The following is a 20,885-nucleotide window of genomic DNA, read 5'->3' on the forward strand; positions in this document are numbered from 1 at the left end:
CTTGGCCGTAGCCTCGGGACAGGGGAAAGGCATTGCCTCCTCCGGGACGCCGAGCCGCCGCAGCTCTGCCCTGTGCCGGGACGTGGTCTTTAACAGCGGGGAGAAGGAAGCTCTCCCCGCCAGCTACGCGGCTGCCCGGGCGCTGGGACCCGGCGGCTGCTCCTCACGCAGCGGAGCCGCCCCTGCCAACCCACGGTGGTCGGGCGGGGAGGTGGCTCCGCTCTGCGCCTGCTCCAGCGCCGTCGCCTGGCCCAGGCACCGGCAGGTTGGGGCGCCGCCGCCACCGGAGCGCATCTTGGGCGCGCTTCCGTCGCCAAGCGCTCGCGGCCCCGGGGGGCTGCTTCGCCGGGGGCTCGCCGTCTGCAGGGCCCCGCCGGGATCCCATCGGCGCGGCAGGGACCTCTGCGAGAGGCAGCTCCGCTCACCGCCAGTCATGGACGGGGACAGGGTGGAGATAGACGGCGGGATCATGGAGGGGGTGAGCACCAGCGTCGGGCTGGCCTCGCCTTACCTTGCCCCGGGCAGCGGTGACGGGCGGGCCGGTAGCGGCCGGCTGGATGGGAAGTGCCGTAGCGCCTGACGAGCGCCGTTTCTCTGTGCAGGGCGGGCAGATCTTGCGAGTGTCCACGGCCCTGAGCTGCCTGCTGGGCCTGCCGCTGCGGGTGCGCCGGATCCGCGCCGGGAGGAGCCAGCCCGGCCTCAGGTAAACGGCCCCTCCCGCGTCCTCACGTCCGCTCGCCCGGGGGGGTGTCCCGGGGCGCGGTGGTCCCCGGGCGCGTTCAGCGGAGTCACGTTACGGCGTGTGTGAGGCCCTCTCGGGCCGGGTGCGTAGCCGTGCAAACGCCTTGGTTTGCTTTTGTCCGAAATACTTCCGAGAACAAACCCCATGTATTTCCGTTGCTTTACGAGGGCCTTTTTATCAGAAAATCCCGTCTGTGGCTCACTTACGTGGAAGGACTGAGCGCGGAGGAAAGCTAGGGTATGAACCGGGCGCCCGGCAGCCTCCCGGCGGGAGGATTCGGACCCCTTCGCCCGCTCCCCTCAGCGCAGTTCCCGCCCCTGGGCCTGGCCGGCTGCCAGGGCAGGTGAGGGCGCTGCCCCTGTCGCCACCTGCCAGGCACCGCTGACTTACAGAGCGTCTCGAAAATATTTTCAAAGGTGCTAAGCAGGCCGAAACGTGAAGTACAGTTGAGGTCATGTAATGCCTCAGCAAAACATGGTTCACCGAGCGTATAGCGTTACGAACAGTTCCGTTTCTTTCCTGTTTAAATTACTCAAACAAATGGAAACGCAAGCACAGCAAGACAGATACATAGCAAAACTGTTAGCTCTCTTGTGGCTCTGGCAACCAGTTACTGGCTTGGCTCCAGTTCAGTATGGCCGTCGTTATCCCATTGCATTTTTGTCCAGGCATTTATCACATTAGGACAAGCGACTGCTCCTGCATCTTGTCTGTCTGGACCCACTTTAATGGAAAACACACCAGAATCCTGCAAATTCCAGAATGGCCTGAATGCTGCTCCTTTGGCTCCTGTGAACTCAGGAGAAGTACTGTAGGAACCAGATTGAATTTCTGATCCTTGTGTGATCTGAAATTTGCAATTGTAGTATTTATTAGTTGGTGTTTAGTAGTTCTTTGAATGTAACATGAGTATGTAGTCTACTTGCATGTATCTTTAACTTCGTATCATCACTCCAAGGCCTCAGCATCTGTCCGGATTGGAGATCATTCGAGATCTATGTGAGGGGAAGCTGGAAGGCGGAGAAATTGGCTCAACAGAAATAACCTTCACTCCTGGGAAGATCAAAGGTGGAATCCACATAGCAGACACAAAAACAGCAGGGTATGTCTTTGTACACGGGTAATGACTGGCCGGTAACTGCTCTTAACTGCTTTTGGTAACTTCAAAATTATGACAGGAGACATTTTGGTAACTTTAAAATTATCACAAAAGAGCGGGGAAAAAAAGAACATTAATACAGGGGTAATGTGCCAAAAGCTGTGCTGCCTGAGCCAGATATGTGTGACCAAAGAACTTTTAGCGTAGGCAGGATATGTATGAATAAAGTACATGCAAGTGTAATAGTTTTAAAATTATGATTGATATATAAGTTGAACACTTGATTAATGTTAAGCAAAACAGCTGCCCGTGTATATAAAACTTTATCCATTATTTTCCAACATACATTACATATCAGGTCAAATGCATCAAATTAGATAAGTATCTCAAATCTGTGAAATCTGGAATAATCCTCAGCATATAATAAAGTAAATTTTGAGATTTTACTTACGCACGTAATGGTACAATATGGGATACTAGTCTTTGGGAACTGGGAACTGGGAACATACTCTATCCACGGTTCTTTGTGCCTGTGTTTCTTCTATCCTGTATTTCTGTGTTGGGTCCTTTGTTCTTGGAATCTGTTGCAAAACCGAGTAAATGGGTTTAGCTATGGAAGGCTGGTGTGAACAGTTGTTTGGAAGCATAAGCCAGGTTAGGCATAAGTTAAAGTTTCCTTTAAGTTAAGAGAAATATTTTTCTGAGCTGCAATAGTATAAACAACCAAGCTGATGCCTTTTACTTAACACAGAAAGGTTTGAGTAAGCAACAATGCAGCAGAATTAGTAATTAAGCACAAGCAAAAAAAAAAAAAAAAAGAGAAACAGTATGGTTCACAAATTTTGAAGTTATTTAAGAAAACAAAACCATGTTTTCTTCAGTTCAGTGGTGATTACTGTTTTCACAATTCAAAATGATGTTTGAAACCCCTGTGAGATAACTGTTTTGTTTTGCTGAACAAACTTACTTTTGGAAAATTTATTTTGGAAGTTTTTTATTATCTATGAAATGTGGAGAGATTCAATGATAAGGGGAATCTTGTATCTAAAAGTATGTTTTCTATGCCCCTGAATTTTCTTGTGCGGGATGCTAACCAGCTTCTAAGCAATTTTGTAGTTTTCTGAATATTTTGTTATTAAGTAAGTATTAAAATGTTAAAATTGCTGCCTAGGCCTTTTCTGCTTTTATCATCTGCTGGCTAAACCTACAGTTTTCACAGTCCCATCACTATACTAACTAAGCTACATTACTTTTATTTCAAACAGGAATATTAAACATGCTATTATTGTGAAACTAACCCCTTCATATTTAGGCTTGCTAAGGACATGAAGTTTTAAATTAGTATTTTTTAAGACTAATAAGTTTACTTTATAGATAATGTTCAAAATCAAATAATTATGTAAATGCTCTGGGAAGTCATTTGCCTTTGATACGTAATGATTCTGTGGAATTCTATGGATTATGACTGCACGACATTTGAGTATCTTATAATTGCTTTTAGGAGTGTGTGTCTACTGATGCAGGTAGCAATGCCCTGTGTGCTGTTTGCTGCTTCCCCATCAGAACTTCATTTAAAAGGTGGGACTAATGCTGAGATGGCTCCTCAGATAGACTACACAGTCATGGTAGGGAAAAATTTCTTTGGCTTGGTGCATCTTTCATGCATATATATGCAATGTAACTACTGTACTTCTGTTGCTCTTACTGCAAGTTTATTTGTAATTATGGAATTGGGCATGGGAGTATAACACTATTAGTGTACTGTATGTAGAGAGCAACCAGTGTTTCATGGAATTCCCTGAAACAGCAACTAGTCTGTTTGCTTTTAATTACTAAAGAAAATTTCACTTAAAATATATTCTTTATTCTAGAAGTGCTGTGAGTTGTTAAGAATTTCTCTTCCTCTTTCCATAAGAGAATCCTTTTACACAAACTGTCATTCAGAATGAAGTATGAGGAATGTCAAGTAAGCTGTATGGATGAGACTGGCTATTTTTTTTTTTTTTTTAAATAATGTAACTGAAATGTTTGTGTTGAACTTTTTTTTTTTTTTTGGTAAGACTGTATAAAATAGTGGGAAATGATAAATGCAAAACAGATTCACTCTGTGTTTTTATATGTGCTTGTTTTTCAGGTTTTCAAGCCAATAGTTGAAAAGTTCAATTTCACATTTAATTGTGACATAAAAAAGAGGTGAGTTATGGAGACGTGTGGCAGAGGCAGGCCTTACTGAACCAGTGTGTGAGCACAGAGGCACACACACAAGGTGCCCTCAATCAAGCTGAGGGATGAATTTGTAATACATGAACTAATCTGCATTATCTGCCCCTGTGTATACTGTCACCACATGATGAATGTGATGTGGTTCTTTCCTGGCTTTTTTTTCATTGCTGAATCTTCAGCTGCTGTTTAATGTTTCCTATGGGCTACCTTGAGGGAAGCGCATGCTGAACAGGCAGTACATTACTGAGCTTTTTCTGAGGTGCCAGTTATTGTTGGTGCTGGGTAGTTAATAAGGTGTGTGTTACGAGGTAATACTGTTAGAGAACCTAATTCTATTATAAAAATTTCCAAGGCACACATCAAGAAAATTCATATGTACAGTAACAGAGAACATAAAAATGTATAATGAAATATATGAAGAGCTTTCTGGCTCTTTTCTTGGTTTCCTTGTGATCTTTGCGTTTAATTATATCTGATTACCGTTTCTAAACAGGGGCTACTATCCTCAGGGAGGTGGTGAAGTTGTAGTCCAAATGTCACCAGTCAAAGAGTTGAGCCCAATAAACTTAACAGAACGTGGCACAGTGACAAAGATATATGGAAGAGCATTTGTTGCTGGAGCGCTGCCTATAAAAGTAAGTGCTGATAATAGCTCTGGTAGTATCCAACTTCATATATCTATATAAAATTGCATGTAAACTGCTTAACATACTTCTACTGCTCCTGTATTCTGCAGTCTTTCACATACAAACTAAGTAGCCCTATAAAATGGTTTCAATTATTCAGGCCGTAGAATAGAATTTTGGACATTTCTAAAATGCATTTATTGCATAGCAATATGGTAGCAGCTAAAACAGGAAATGAGAACGGTATCCTTGATATCCTTCATATGACTGTTCAAAAGTCTTTAGCATATATTGAGGGGTATCTTACATCTGATTGACGTATTGTTCATATTTACGTGGATTATTTTAAATCTGAAATCATGGCCCTCTTTCATAGATTTATGGGTAAACTATGGTGCACTGTAACAGGCAGAGGTCAGACTACATCAAATTTTTCAACCATTGCTAAGGGTATTAGACAGAACAAGTTAAGGGTAGGTTTAGCCAAGGATAAACCAGAAAGAAATTTGCTCCTTTGTACCCCCTTCTTTCTATTATTCCTATCCTGTCTGTGTGTACAGAGAATGAGTGGTGGGATCTCCTTAAAGCTCCTTCTCACACACAGGCTAGGAATTAGTAGAGGAAGGAAGAAGAGAAACTGAGTTACTTTTTGAAGAGCTGTGGACTGCTGGTTTTGGTCTTAAAAATCTCCAAACCTGTGAATATTGGCTCTGATTGGATCACAAGGATGGGATAAGCTTCATCTGCCCCCACCTGCCTGTGATTTAAAATTGTTATTTTATCTCTTCTAGCGTATATCCTGTACATAGTAATTGTGGGGTGGTTTTTTGGTTTTTTGTTTTTTGGGTTTTTTTACAATCTAATGCCTTGAGATAATCAAGACTAAAATCAAATCTTTCTCCCTATGAACGGAGAAAAGTTCTTGAATTTCTATTGATATTGAAGCTTCTACATACATCACTATAATTGTCATTTGTTTACCATTTAATGTTACCTTAATTTTGTGGGAAAATTCTCGGAGGAGATGATGTTCAGTGCTTGCTTGTAGGGGTTTTATAACAATCCTTTGTTTTTCTAGTTAATAAAGTAGTGCCTTTATTCAGGCATTTGCTGTAATAATTAGACTTATGAGGAAAAAGTATTACTATAGTTACATAATTTAATTAATGTTTTTACCTCTTATCTTGCTAGCTGGCAAAAGACATGGCAGCAGCAGCAGTGAGATGCATCAGAAAAGAAATCAGAGATCTTTACATTAACATTCAGCCTGTTCGAGAACCTGATGATCAAGCCTTTGGGACTGGGAGTGGAATAATGTAAGATGAGCCAAACCTTCTATTGATACCTGTAGCCTTGCTGGTTGATTAGCTAGATCTTGATTACATATCTGATAAATAAAGTGTAACGTGAGTGATTTTGTTCTTAATATTGATTCTGTTTTTTCTGCTTAGCGTTGTTGCAGAGACTTCAACAGGCTGTTTGTTAGCTGGTTCGTCACTTGGCAAGAGAGGTAAGAGTTCCATGAGGTATACCATACCTCTTTCAGATTTAACTTAATGTACTATTAACAAATAGGAATCTGAAGTATAATCTATTCAAAGATCTGATGCTTTGAGTGTTGCATTTTTAAATGGATGTTGTTTAGTAATAAAGGACAGTGGCAATGAACAGATTTTAAACGTAGTAAATGGAATCTTACACTTTGTACTAAGCTGCTTCTGCATAGTGACAAAAATTACAAAATTATTAAACTCGCCTTTTATCAGAATGTATTGTTAAGGGTCACTGAATTGAAAATGCTTCTGGACTTTAAGAACATACAGTCTTTGTGGTTTACTTGTGAAGTTTTTGTTCAACAGTGAATCTGGATGTGTATTTAGATTAAAAGGAATAGAAGTGATTTTGGTTTTAAATGGTTTGAACAAAATATTTCTCTGACTAAGTGGGGCTACTTTCTTTCCACTGCTTAGGAAGTATGAACTATATGTCATCATAAGATGGCAGGGGATTTTTAAGCACGCATTTGAGGCAAGAGCATGGAAATAAGGTTTAGAAAGTTAATCATTTCTTGATTTTTTTTTTTCCCTTCTGTATTTTTAAAATGTTAGATAATAATTGGCAGCATCCTAATCTCCTGAATTTCTTTATTAGGAAAGAATTCTGACAAGGTTGGCATTGAAGCAGCTGAGATACTGCTTAGGAATCTTAAACACGGTGGAACTGTGGATGATTCTCTGCAAGACCAAGTAAGGCTCCTGTCTGTGTTTACGTGAAGTTGAAGTAGCAAGAACATGCATGTTTGTATTACTTGTAAAGAATATAAATCTGAACAGGGAAAGAATGAGATGTAGATTTCAAAGTTAGACTCTATCTTCACAGGTAGGCGTGGCTTTACATAATTATTTGATAATTAGAAGTGTTGGGAGGTCACAATGTCACTAGGATTAGCAAATTACATACAGTGCTTAGGAACCACAGATGCTCCTGCCTTTGCACCAACACCCTTAAGTTTTCCCTTCCTGTAAATCTTAGTAGGTATGGAAGAAAGAGGTAGGAATTTGCTTCTATTTGGTACTCCATGTAGTGGAGTAAAAATAGCTCCCTGGTTACACATTAAGAATGATGCTAAGTGAAGCTATTAGAGAACAGAATATCTAGGAGGTGCTCCCGTTTGTCTTGCTCACCTAATTTCATTTGAGAACGAAGACCCGCCGCTATCTTATTTTCAATAACGCAGCCTGATAAGAATCTTGGACTGTTCTAGGTAGGATGATGTTATCTCTGGCCACACATTACTATTATGCAGTATAATAGGAAGTATTTAGGTCTTGGACTCATCCTACTTTTTCCAAAGCTTGCACAGTACAATTGGTGGAAACATGCCACAGCTAGATTCAGTGTGTACGGGAACTGCTCAGAGTTACATCATGCTTTACAGAGTACTTGTCATGGTGGTGTTTGTAAATCAAATCAGATTTTTTTAAGTATCTGTCTGGCGAATATGTCATCAGAAAGTGATGGAATTAAAAAACCTCTTCCTGAGTTTTTCTCTCCATAAACGTAATCTACCATTCTGGAGTCTGACATGACTTTGGGGAATTTCGAGGTAGGAGGGTGGGGGAGAGCAAAGTTAAATGTAGTAGCAGGAATTCAGTGGCAAAATCCACTGTGGAAAAGTAGCAGCCCTTCTGTAATAGGCATTACAGTAGTAATTTCCAAGCTTCTTGAGCCTTGGATCACTCTTAACACTCAGCATCATGAACTTTTATGAAACTTGGCAGACCGCATTTTTACATCTACAGACATTTTGCATGTTTTTCCTTTTTTTTTTTTTTTTAAATCAATAAGTTCCTAGGATCTGAAGAGTTACTTAGTAATTACCTTTCCCTCCCTTTCAGCTGATCATTTTTATGGCGCTAGCAAAGGGGGTGTCTAGGGTGAAAAGTGGACCAATTACGCTTCATACTCAAACGGCTATACACTTTACAGAGCAGCTAACAAAGGTGAGTCGAAAAGTTCAGGAAGTCTTATCTATTGGTTGTCATCCAGTAACTAGGCAGTGTACAGTTTAGCGGGCACTGTGAACTGAACTTGATCACGGAGGACAAGCACTGATAAAATAATTGCTACAATATTTATATGGGAGTTTACCTGTAGAAAGTGAACGTACTTTAGAGTTAAATGCCTTTAGAATGGTCAGATACTTTTACCACCTTTATTTAAGTGTTTTTTAATGAAATCGGTCAAAGCCGTAATATACATAAACACGTGGCAATACGATTATTGGGCATCAGATGTTGAATATTTAAACTTATGTATGTTATAACTTAATTAGTGATATATTTCTAATCCTGTTTTAGGCCAAATTTACTGTGACAAAATCGGAAGAGGAAGATCCCAGTAAAGATACCTACATCATTGAGTGCCAAGGAATGGGGATGATAAACCCAAACTTATAGGGTTTAAAAAAAAAAAAAGCAAGCTGACAAAAGCAAAACTCAACATACCTCAGTGATGTATTGCACTACATTTCAATGGGTGTATAATATGCATGTGAACAGGGGCTGCCTTCTGTCACATCTGAGTGATTTAACTTCAAGGATGATGTCGAGTTTTTCCTTGGTGTGCTGAGAATCTGTGGTGTGAAAAATGGGAATTTTTTTTTTTTTTTTTTTTTTACTATTAGCAGCAAAATGCGTACAGACAGGACAATAAATAGAATGCATTGTATGTATTTGAGAGCTTCAGTGAGAAGCTCTGAAAATTACTCAGATTCACCAAAGTAGAAAATAACTATTTCAGTTTTGAAAAAATATTGATACATTCTTTCCCTTTTAAAAAAATGTAAGTTTTATTCTCTGGGAACCTTTGTGTTATGAGGTATATGGAATGAAGTGCACCATCAAATCTGTATCACTGTTCTTCCTTAACCATTTTGCTTAAATTGTGTGCGAGGAAATAATAAAGCAATATCACCACAAGAAAGCCTGGTATTTATATTTGCTGTTATCTTGGCAGGTTCTGTTAGTGGGAGATGGATACACAGTAACTTGTCAGAAGCATAATTTCTCTCCCTACCGAAAGAACACTCAATGCATAAAATAATCCTCTTTGATATCTTCTCTTTTCGTCTATTTTAAAAAAAAATAGCTAAAGCAATGTACCGCGTTACATCCCAAACACAAAATATTAGCTTTATGATACGATTGGATTTTCTACCTACAGTTGTCCTTGTAGTGTACTAACTGGGTCTGCATTTTCACAAGCTGCTGTTGTTTGTTCTTTTTAAAGGGAGTACTTAATTTCAGCTGAGATTAGGGAGCTGTTGAACACACATACTTACACACAGATACATACATCTGTGTACAGTGAGCACTGCGTATGCACACAGGCCTATTTAGGCATATAAAATCCAGTTGCATTATCCACCATCTGTGGATTAAGTAAGGAAGACCTTCTGCCAATCTGGCCTTGATCGCGCAACAAAAGCTTTTGCTGAAGTAAAAGGAAGATAAAAGGAGAGAGAGGGCATAATTTGTTTTGCATATGAAGAACTGAACCACAGAGCTGGAATCACTTAACCAAAACTATATAAATGCACTCTGGAAGCTTGACTTGATTTGCAGGTTTTCCACAGCCCAGACTGCAGCCTTTGCTCTAAGATCTTTTTTATCTCAGTTGTGACTGTTGAACCTAATGGCTAAAGACGTAACTTGAAGTATGGTTTGTCTTACTCATTAAGATAATTGCATTACTGTGCATTTCTAACACGAAAAAAATCCTTTGCCGATTTACAGAAACGTTCACCAACTATCTACTTAACAATATCTTTCTTCTTAGGCTTCTTCCCCTCTCCTCACCCGAAAACTGGTGCAAAAGAATGGGATGCTATGACTTTCTGACAGAATAATCTTTTTCTGCATTACTGGGAATGGTCTGACGGAGGCAGCAGATACCCGCTGAAGTATGTAACACACTCGGCTGCCGTTGAAGAGCACCTCTCTGAATTACTAGTCTGTGCTCCTAATGATTTTCAATGTTTCCTTTTGGAAGAACTCTGAATGTGTTTTTCAAAAAAACTTGAAAGAAAGCCCCCAAAGATTTGTTGTCTGTTTAAGAAAACAAGCTCTTCTAAACCACATTTGGATCTTTACCTGTTTCCACAATTCGAAAAATTAATATACTTGACTAATTTAACTTCTAATGGAGAGATTCCTGCTGAAGGGATGGCTGGGTGTAATTTAACTTAACTTCCTGATCAAAGGACCACTAACGTAGAAGTTATATCAGGTTGATTAGAGCCTTGTCCAGTCAGGTTTTGAAAATTTTCAGAGATGGAGGTTCTACAGTTTTTCTGGGCAACTTGTTAACCACCCCCAGAACTGATATTTAACATGAGCAGGCAAAAGGGTTAGGCTTTTTGTTCGTTTAGCGTTTGTGGGGTTTTTTTGTTTGGTTGGGTTTTTTTTAAGCTGAGGGACTGCTTCTTAAATGGAAGTTATTTCTTGCTACAGGAAACATATTGGGAAGGTGAGCTTAGCAATATACCCGTTCTTCACTATTTCTTCAGAAGAAAACGTGGCAGAAGAAAACGATATAATCAGTTCTACCTTACTCAGAATATTTCTGGTATGTGGGAAATACTCGGGTTGCTCTGGCAGCTGAGAACAAGGAAGCTTCAGTAAGCCCTAGAACTAAGATGATAAAACCAAAAATTTATTACAAATGGTTATATATCCTTGCTGAAAACTAATACAGAAAAGCATACTGAATACAGTTTGTAACCTGTGTAGTTAAAGTATTCCTTTTTGTTACCTTTGAAGTTCAATCATTGGATTCTCTGTACTTTAGTATCTTCTTACCAATATCCAATCCAGCAACTTTCAGAGTAGAGGCAATTGAATTTATTTTTTATTATGCAATTCCAACATTTGTAGAAATTATGCTCCTTGAGAGATAATAAAATTGACATTCTTTGTACTGTTATTCAAAGTAAGCCAACATTGTGTACATCTTTATAAATCACAATCCAGAACTAACGCCTTCCCTTTAGGTTTTAAAGTCTCTAGTGAGTGCCTTACACACTTGGCCTTCTTGCCCTGTAATCACTGCCTCACTTTAGCAATCATTAAGTAAGAATGACCCACTTTCTTGCCTAATAGATTCTTTGTGGACTGTAAGCATACTTAGATGTTAATGCCTAGATGGTTTAAAGACTAAATAAATCAGCATAACTAGCCTCCTGTCATGTTAAGAAAGCCTTATGAATAAAAGCACAGCTAAATTAAATCTTTTAAATTTAGGCAGACTTTTATATATTTGTGCACATATACATACTGCATTATGTATGAAAAGTAGGATAAGCTGGAGCATGATTTTTTATCTGGTCTCAAAGGCTGGCTGGAATACCTTTTCATAGCTTTTCTTTGCTTCTGAAAAACTATGCCAGTTTGCACACCTGAGGTGTTGTCTGCAGTGCTACAGACTGGGGAAAAATTTTTCCCACATTCATATATGCCCAAGACTGTCTTGGAACAATTGCAGCAAAAAAGAAGAGCTAGCGAAGCCTTGAGAGAACTATCTCACGTTAGAATTTCTAGCTCTATCCCACGCTTCCTGAAATCAGGTCTATCTAACTAAAAATTTCTGTTGGAAAGAATTTTAAAATGTGCAGGTTTTGTTTCTAAGGAAAATAAAAAAAAAAAAAAAAAAAATCAACAAAACAAAACAAAATTCAGTTGAACTAAAAATTCCCATTGAAAAATTGAAATGCAGTTCCTGTCTTCCAAACAGACATACAAAAGCATATAAATGCCCAGCCAACATATTTAACAAAGGTTAACAAAACCCAGGTTACCAGAAAAAAACCTCCTCTTAGTAAATGTACAATAAATAGCAGCTCAGCAACTGTTACCGCACCTCCCCGCTCTCCATAAGCCTGCTAAAAAGAGCAGCTGGTCTTTAATAATTGGCAGTCCTCGGTAGCTTCCTTGCAGGCCCGTTCAAGCGTCCAGCCCCCTCTTCTCGTGACGTGACCGCTGGGGCCACCGCTGCATGGATGAGGAGGCAGGTGTGCTGGCCCTTCCTTGCTCGCCTTTGCCATCGTAATGGCTGTCCCCTTAGCCATCATAGAATCGTAGAAACAGAGTCATTAAGGTTGGAAAAGACCTCTAAGACCATCGAGTCCAACCGTCAACCCAACACCACCATGCCCACTGAACCATGTCCCTAAGCCCCTCATCTACACGTCTTTTAAATACTTCCAGGGAAATATCCCTGGAAATATCCCTGCAGCGCTTCCTGGATTGAAGGAACCTGGTGCTGATTTGATCAGGCTTTACATGCAACCTTTTTCTCCTCGGGGGTTAGAAAATCTCTAGAAGGGAGACATCCACAACAGATTTTACTCCTCAATAGGATCCAATTCCCAAAACAATTTTTACTCCCTGCTATACATGCACACCCACGTACGCACACACAGAATTTTGTTACCCAGGCCCAATTCACATCCTGTCACCTCATGGCGACCTCTTACCAGGAAACGTTTATCATAATTCCTGTTCTTCTTCTATATATAATAATTAATTACTCTTCATCACATATATACTTGAACAAATTTTAACCGAGGTAATAAAATTCATAAAATGAATTTGGGACTACTAGTATCATTCATATTCTACCAAGTTGCTATTTTCCCTTTTCAACGGGGTTCCGCATCACAAAACTTAAATCCTCCGGGTTTACATTTACTTTCAATTCACTTAGATTTTAAATCTACAAGTCAAAACATGAGCTGCAGATCTTGTTACATCACACTCCTACGTTGCACGTGCCGTATGTACTTAAGCTTAAACTTTACAGCATAATTAATTCTTAAAATTAATGCAGTGTGTGCAAATTAATTGTTGGTAGTTAGTGGTGTAACTTTTCTTTTTTTAAACTTCCTGCCCTTTTTGAATATTAACTAATAATTACAGTGCATGACTTGAAGCTTTTTAACTTTCATTTATATCCACTTACAATCATATCATTTTTAGCGATAAGGTTGGATTAAGTCACTTGTGGGAATGTATTAACCTTTTGTTCAGGAAGAGATGAGACATTGCTTGCACCTGCTCTACAAATATGCACTGGGTTTTCTTATGTTAATCAGGCACATTTGAATCTTATATAAAAACTTCAGTGTGGGTGTATAGATACAACTAAGATGCTTACATTTGATACTGCTCAAACAAGTAGTGGCGATGACTCACGAGTTTGATATACAAAGGAAATGGGATTAATCCTCTCAAACCGTGTGTCCCTAGTGTACTTCCATGAGAGAGAATTGCGTTTGGATGAATGCGATGATCAGAGAAAGGCACTGCGCTGAGATATGCGGGGACTGAAGTCTCAAGACAAATAATAAGGGCATTATATGCAGCCCGTTACAGAAAGTTCCCCAGGAAATACCGCGCTCTGGTTCTGACTGAACTCTGTTACTCTCGAAAAGAGTACCTTTGAACCTTTTCCCCTCTCGTGCCCTTAAATCTGCTTCAGCTGGTAAGTGTTCCTCTTCTGAGCCTACACGTCTCATTCTGGTCACTAAAATATTAGTAAAATGTTTACTATTTTCTAGACCATGTTGAGAATACTGCATCCAGTTTTGGGCCCCTCCATACAAGAAGGACACCAATGGTCGAGTTGGTCTGGGGCTGGAGTCCTGTGACGAGAGGCTGAGGGAAGGGGGCTTGCTCAGCCTGGGGAGGGGGTGGATTCGGGCACCCGCCAGCAACCTGCCATTGCCTGCGAGGAGGTTATGGAGGGGACGGAGCCAGGCCCTTCATGCTGGTGCATGGCGGGAGGGCGAGAGGCAGCGGGGGTAAGCTGAAACAAGAGATGCTCAGGCTGGACAAAGCCCTGACCGACGTAGCCTGAGCTCATGGCTGACCCTGCACTGCACAGGAGTTTGGACCAGAGCCCTCCTGCGGTCCCTTCCCACCTCAATTATCCTACGATCCTGAATGCCCCATCTGGCAACCAACGATCATCCGAACATAGTGCGGAAGAATTCTCTAAAATATTCCAGCACAGGCTATTTATAACTGACCTTGTTAAAATGAACCATATGTTAAAAAAAAACACTATACCAAATAAAGGTGAAAAAAAAAAAAAAAGGGAAAAAAATGCCAAATTAAATTCTTTACAATGGCAACAATGGAGAAGATTTTTTTAGAATTAGAGCTACATCTCCTTGAATTAAAAACAAGTGAATGCAAACACAGAGATTCAATCTGTTGGTGACTGGAGAGAATAGGAAGTAATATCAGTATCTAAAACTCAATTAAATAGGTCAGCTGGAAAGTGCTTCCCTAATATTTGACTGCAGAAAAGTCTGTAAAGACTGAGGTAAAACAAGTGGGAGCACAGTCCTGTGTAAACTTAGGCAGAACCAGAATTTTTCCTTTAATCCCAGATTTACTAGTACATTGAAGACCAAAGTTCAAGGCTTAGGAAACCTACTGATAAGTCCACTTAAAAGCTAAAATCTCTTATGGAGTACGCATATGGAGAAGCTCACACTACAAGCTGTGTGATTTTGAGGTTTTGTACCACCCAGCTGCCTTTTAGGTGTTTCACAGTCTCTCCTCTGCCGAGGAGGCTTTCTGCCCAATGCTTTCCAAACCCAATACCATAATCCCGCAGTGATAGGATATCTGCTAGAACAAGGAACTCTGATTTGAAAATCCCACTTTCAAATAATAACTGAATCTTTTTCTTCACATACAAGTATTTTAGGATGAAATTTTAGACAAATTTTCTGCCACACCATGCAAGTTTTCAAAGATCCATAAAAAGAACAAATCTTATTAGCTCAGAAAACATCTAGAATTATTTCTCTTTCTTTCCTTGGAAATATATTTGTCTAGCTACTTAAGACTGCCATTATCAGATGAATGATTCCTGTGAAAAAAGACAATTTGTGAAAGGGTTTAATGATTTTTCCACATGGAAACCCCTCTATAAACAGAGTATTTTACACACACTGCACTGTTCTAGTTTATACAACTCCAGCTGACCTGAAGTTTATGCAACTCTTGTAATCTGGGAATGTGGTAGTAGATCGTATGTTTTCTCAGCCATTGGTCCTTGTAGTATCCGAACAAAGTCAGGCTTGTTTTAATCCCAGACTTCTTTCCGATACTGGTATTACAGTCCATCAAAAAAGTCAAAAAAAGGTAATGAATAAAGCATTCACTTTTTATCAGAAGGGGGTCTTATACAAAAAGGCTGTGCAGACTAAGACAAATTCCAGTATACTGTATTTTAGAAACGGTGGTCAGGACTTTATAATACAACAGCAAACTTTTGCTTATAATATGATGAAACCACGACTAAGGGCATTTACATTTGTATAACTGAAGATGGAATTTGGGCTATATGTATAAATGAAAAAGATTATCAGATTACAGCATTTGGCAAAGAAAGGAGGGGAGAGTAAGCAGTGAGTCTAAACAGCATTTGCATCACTTTTATTCTACCATCATCCCCTCAAACTTAGCCACAGACTACTCTGATTTTGAATTATACTTTGCTGTAATGGTTTGCTAGTGAGTACTCCACAGCAAATCAATTGTGCTCACTCACTTATCTTTCAGCTCCGCAAATTTACCAATTGTATTGCTTTTTACGAAAGTTAGTCCTCTCTTCCCCAGCCCCTTTCCCCAAGATTCCTTAGATTTCTCCTTTCTCCCTAATCAAGGATAGGTTAAAAGTTAGGTCCTCTATCAGTACCATTTTAAGATGTGAGTGTAAAGAAAGATTCTCGATTTATAGTGATTAAATTCACAGAATACCCAAGTAAGTCAAAGAAGTTGCTCTGAAGTAGCACTGGAAAGCACTGGCCCCAACTGAACAGGGAATAACAACACGTGCTGACAAATCTTAGATAGCTACAGTGGGCTCGTCATCAGAAATGAGGATAAGCACATGGCCCCCTTATGTTTAAGTGATTTGGTGGTGCTGTATAAATATCTCTTATCAGAACAAGATTGCTAGCATTCTCTTCTATGTGGGAGAGTTCATTTTCATAATCAAATTATGAGATGTAAAACCATAAAGGAAGACTCTGAGAGTTAAGCTGAACTGTATAAGCTCAAAACAGGACTTAAAAATTAATTACATTCCATAAAGCCCAGCAAATCTTGGGCCTTCTATCCATTCAAACCTTTCATCTTTTTGCTGCCCCCCACATCATAGCTCTGGACTTTAAACTTTAAAGCTCCTCAGCTTTACCAGTGATTTTGCTACACAGAATTCACAGCTGAAACATTCTTAATAGTATCACTAATTGTTTTTTTCTCTTTCCATTCCAAAATGTAAAAGTCTCTGGTCTCAAAAGCCTTTGAAAATAACTCTTAATTCTATAATTTTTCTTTCTCTGTTTTTCAGTGCTAAAAAAAGGAACAATTTCAAAGAACCCAAAAAATCAGTCTAGGCTGCTACTGTTGCAGGAGGGCTAAGAAAAGACCTATGCAGCTAATTGATGAAAACATTCAAATGTGCTGATTTCCTTCACCTTATTAATTGCAGCTGGAACAAAATTTTCACACTTGATGGACTGCTGGAGCAAAATTTTAAAAGCAACTAACTGATTTAGAAGTTTACATCTTTCAATAGGACAGGGTCTGCTCCTAGGTAAAGTAAAGAAGACTTACATACCTGTACGAAGTCTTATTTCCAGAAGTGGCTACTTGTGCTCCCACCAAAGTTTACAGTTGTTGCAGTGTGCTCAGCTCCTCTGAAGCTGAGGACACGTTTAAGTTTTCTTTGCTTCTGGTGTTTTTTTTGTTGTTTTTGGTTTTTTCTTAAATCAGTTGTAAAACCTGCAAAGCTGAAGACAGATTTGATTAGTAATAATGAAACAGAATATTTAGAATGAGTTAATATAGTCCAAAAAGCCGTATACTTAACAAAAAATACTTTATATATTAACCCTTTGTACTTGCAGAAAGGAATTAAGGTAACTGAATCAATGATAACCACCGTCAGAGAGAAAAGGTCAATGTGATGTTGAACTAACTTGCTTTTAATGTATTTTGGTTAGTCAGCACAAATAATTTTGAAACTGTGCTTTTAGATAGATTTGTTTGCTTCCGTCTTAGAAGATGGTGACCTCCAGGACCACAAGATTTATGTCCTCTGACTGCAAGCCAGATTCCTGTATCCTGTTTATTAATTAATATGTGCTCTGTAAAATAAGCACAATTCCAACGCTTTGCCACTCAATCAAGAGTCAAGCCCAAGCCCACATTTAGGCAGAATTTAGATACGTGTTTTATCCAATTATTGTTTAATGTTCCTGAAACAGAACCGATGAAACCTTCTTCCATATGAATGCCCAGCCACTCTGGTTATCATGTAGGAAAAGAGGAGAGCCTCTCTCCCACAGCAAATTGGATAGCTAGTGATTGCTGCAATTTGGAGGGAAAATTAAATCCTTTCTGGCAGAGGAAGAAGTTAAACCCAGATCTCTTTCTTCCTGGATGATGCTTTAACTCACACATTGTGAAAAGAAGGAAACCCTACCACCTCTTGATCTGATTGTTAAATGACTCCTCCTGTCTTTCTGATGGAAAGGTTGCTGGTGTCTCACACTACAAGATCACAAACGGACAGAAAGACGTCCCTGCAGGAAGAACTGGGTTTCAAACATACCCACGTACCGCTTAGATCTCAGCAGCGATCACCAAGAATTTGGATGGTTCCCTGATCCACTCCTCATGGGCTGCACAGTGAGCCTGGGGGGCAAACCCAGGCTCCCACTGTCCAGGAATTTGAGTCTCGGAGCCAGCCACCGCAATCTAACCGTTTTTCCTTAAAGCTGCTTCTCCCACCACTTGACTGCATGAAATCCAAGTTTCCAGTAAATCATAGGCAGGCTGTTTCCAGGAGCCACTAGTCCCCTGGACACGTCAGTAGTATGAGTAAGATAAATAAGGTCAAAATTCAGCAGAAGAAAATAAGGAAATCTCAGCAAAAACTGCACGATGTTCCATACGATCTCATGACATATTACAAAATCTCTGATACTTAGCAGGTTTAAATTACACAGTCGCACCCTATTGATGTAAGCCCTTCTTTTGCCTTCTTTCTCATTCTCTCTCCCTAGTCACTATTCACTTTCTTTGTATCACTGGCTGTAGCATGTGAATCTGTGAAGAAGTGAGCAACCCAATGCCCATTTTCTGCACTGCAGACTGTCAGCATCTCCAGCTTGCAGACTCACTTGCAGTGGAACCAAGTACTTATGACAAATAGGATCAAATTAAAAAAAAGAAAAAGATTTGTCTTTTTTAAATTCTTGTTGTTTTTTTAATTTTCTGCTTATATTTTTATTTTCTATGCTCTGCTTTCCAGTTCATTTCTTTCCTGCTTTGTGTGCGTTTCCTCACCTTCCCTCCAAATTCACATTTATTTCCCGTCTCCTCCCTCCTCTCACATTCACATCTACTTACAGAAGCATTACAATATCACAGTATTGTTAAATTACAGAATTAGAAGCACAGTCTGGCTCCAGCTAACCTTGGTCCTTGTGAAACCGTTTTACTTCCTGCAAACTACAACAATTGGAGATGCAGAGAGCATTCAAGGACATCTCTGCATGCCCCTCCTATGGTTTAACTGGACAGAGGCTCAGTTCCCATGAATGCAGCACTAGCCTCTGCCCGCAGAGACAGCTACAGTAAATGGTGGTTCAGGATATCTCGTGAAATAGAAGGAATACTGGAATATGGGATTCACCTTATTTCTGCATGAATAGAGGAGAGACACATCCTCCTACAGAGTTTGGTCGGGGTTTTTTGCATCAAACAATTTGTTCTTTAAACCACATGAAACTGAAGCAAATTAAGCTCACATATATAATGCTGTAGCTGCGCTTGAGTTTATGCTCAAGTTCCTGGAGCCAGCTGCACCCACAGAGCCTAGAGGCGTAGGACTTTCATGTGAGCCTGGCTATGCCCATGCCTGAGTCACTCCTCCTGGAGAGCCCTTGGCTCAACCAGCTTAGACAAAGTGAGATTTAATGTGTAGGCGACATGGATTACCTGGGAGTTCCAGCTCAAGCAAGCTAAAAAATAGTCTAGACGAACATGCAGTCAAATACCATTCTAGCAAAAATGGATCCCCATTGTATACGTGGAGATTTGTGAAGGCTTGTGACTACCTCCCAGTCCTTAGCAAAATAACAGTTATTGGCCCACAGACAACAGACATCTTTGAAAGAAGGCTGTTTTTCTTTTAGTTCTCCTTGTTTACGTGACAGAGTATCGTTCAGAGTTTGCCTAAGACTGCATCCAAACTGCTGGGAAGCTGTGATGGGAATTTCACAAAATGACTTGCATGGGATTCCTGAGGTTTCCCAACTTCATCCAGGAAAAGAACAAGACTGGCTTTTCTCACATAAATGTAAGACTGACCTTCAATTAAACCAAGATATGCAAAGTCCACAAAAAGCCCAGAAACAAAACAGATACTAAAAAAAAACTTGATCAAATTTTAGAAAAGCCTCTTTCCCAGCATTTTACTCCTACATATGCTTTATCTGCCCCGCACTCAAACTACCACCATATGAGGAAGAGCACTCTTCTGCCCCAGCGTCTTTCTCCTAGTAGTTACAAGGTGATTTACATGAATTAAGCTTCCCTATATGCCTGTAAGATAAAACAGTGTAACAAGGCAAGATACAGGACAGACGGACAAGTGAAATCAGTTGCTAAAAGGCATATTAGAAAAGACTGAGTCAAAAAGCAGGTTTCAGGATCCCTGGTTCTCAGTTCCTATTTGCACTGCCTGACTGCTTGTACTATTTCATAATGACTGTGAAATTTATAACTATTTTGAAGATTTCCGCGCATCACTGATGGTAATGATATTTTAAATCTCTCTAGTATAGGGCTAAAAAACCTATCTTTTTATTTTCATGCTAACAGATCTCTCCAAAGTCCAGAAGTGCCTCATTTACTGTTCAAATTTAGCACAATTTTCTTCTCTGGAACAAAATCTAACACCCAGCTTGTGTGCTGTACCACAGCTGTTCCAGTAGAGCATTAACACTCCCAAGCACACAGAACATATTTAATGCCTCTTTGCAAATAAGAATGCAGCATGAAAACAGGACGAGAGTAATTCAGAAACAACTTTCTTTTAGGAGTCTGGGGTGGTCTCAGCTTAGGATCAAGTGCAATTTTGTGGCAATTTTTAGGATTTTATACACAAAATCGAGAGGAAAACCTTTGCAGGGAAACTGCTGCGTCTGGAAGGCTTTTTGAGAACCTAGGTCACTGTGCTTCATGACTCCTGGCACTTTCATGGCCATCCTTCCAGTGTCTCACAAGCTGCTACCCTGTCTCCCCTCCACAACATTTCTGCAATTACAACCCCACAGCTCTACGGTCACGCATCGTGCATGTGGCATAGGGTTGGGTCGTAAGTCCTGAAAAGACTTACTGAAGCCTCAATGAAGTGCACTGAATTTACTTACACATTTAAAAAGCATTGTGTTTTGTTAATACATGATTTTCTGGCTCAGATTGTTACTTCGCGTGAGCATCATGGTAATTTTTAAAGACTAACAAAATGGATCTTAGCCTTTGGGATGACTTATGTCTAGTGCAAAGTGATGAGGGATCAACTTAGTTACTACTTTCCTTGT

At 40.0% G+C, this 20,885-nt stretch overlaps 1 protein-coding gene across 1 annotated transcript; it reads left to right on the forward strand.

Moving 5' to 3' along the window:
* Positions 1-238: 238 nt before the first annotated feature.
* RTCA (RNA 3'-terminal phosphate cyclase) lies at positions 239-11,182 on the forward strand. The gene is made up of 11 exons (XM_076337897.1): positions 239-478; positions 603-703; positions 1,701-1,844; positions 3,343-3,466; positions 3,976-4,034; positions 4,558-4,699; positions 5,882-6,006; positions 6,142-6,200; positions 6,842-6,936; positions 8,089-8,193; positions 8,551-11,182. Exons 1-11 carry the CDS (start codon positions 434-436, stop codon positions 8,647-8,649), a joined length of 1,098 nt encoding a protein of 365 aa, XP_076194012.1. The 5' UTR covers positions 239-433; the 3' UTR covers positions 8,650-11,182.
* Positions 11,183-20,885: the final 9,703 nt, after the last annotated feature.

Source organism: Aptenodytes patagonicus, chromosome 5 (genome assembly GCF_965638725.1).
Source record: "Aptenodytes patagonicus chromosome 5, bAptPat1.pri.cur, whole genome shotgun sequence".
Lineage (NCBI taxonomy): Eukaryota > Metazoa > Chordata > Aves > Sphenisciformes > Spheniscidae > Aptenodytes > Aptenodytes patagonicus.

Bases quoted from the DNA above. Each gene is read 5' to 3' on its own strand.
- RTCA (XM_076337897.1), top strand. From the start codon at position 434: ATGGACGGGGACAGGGTGGAGATAGACGGCGGGATCATGGAGGGG. The intron at 4,700-5,881 runs GTAAGTGCTGAT...TTATCTTGCTAG, and splicing joins CTGGAGCGCTGCCTATAAAA to CTGGCAAAAGACATGGCAGC. The intron at 6,201-6,841 runs GTAAGAGTTCCA...TTTCTTTATTAG, and splicing joins TTCGTCACTTGGCAAGAGAG to GAAAGAATTCTGACAAGGTT.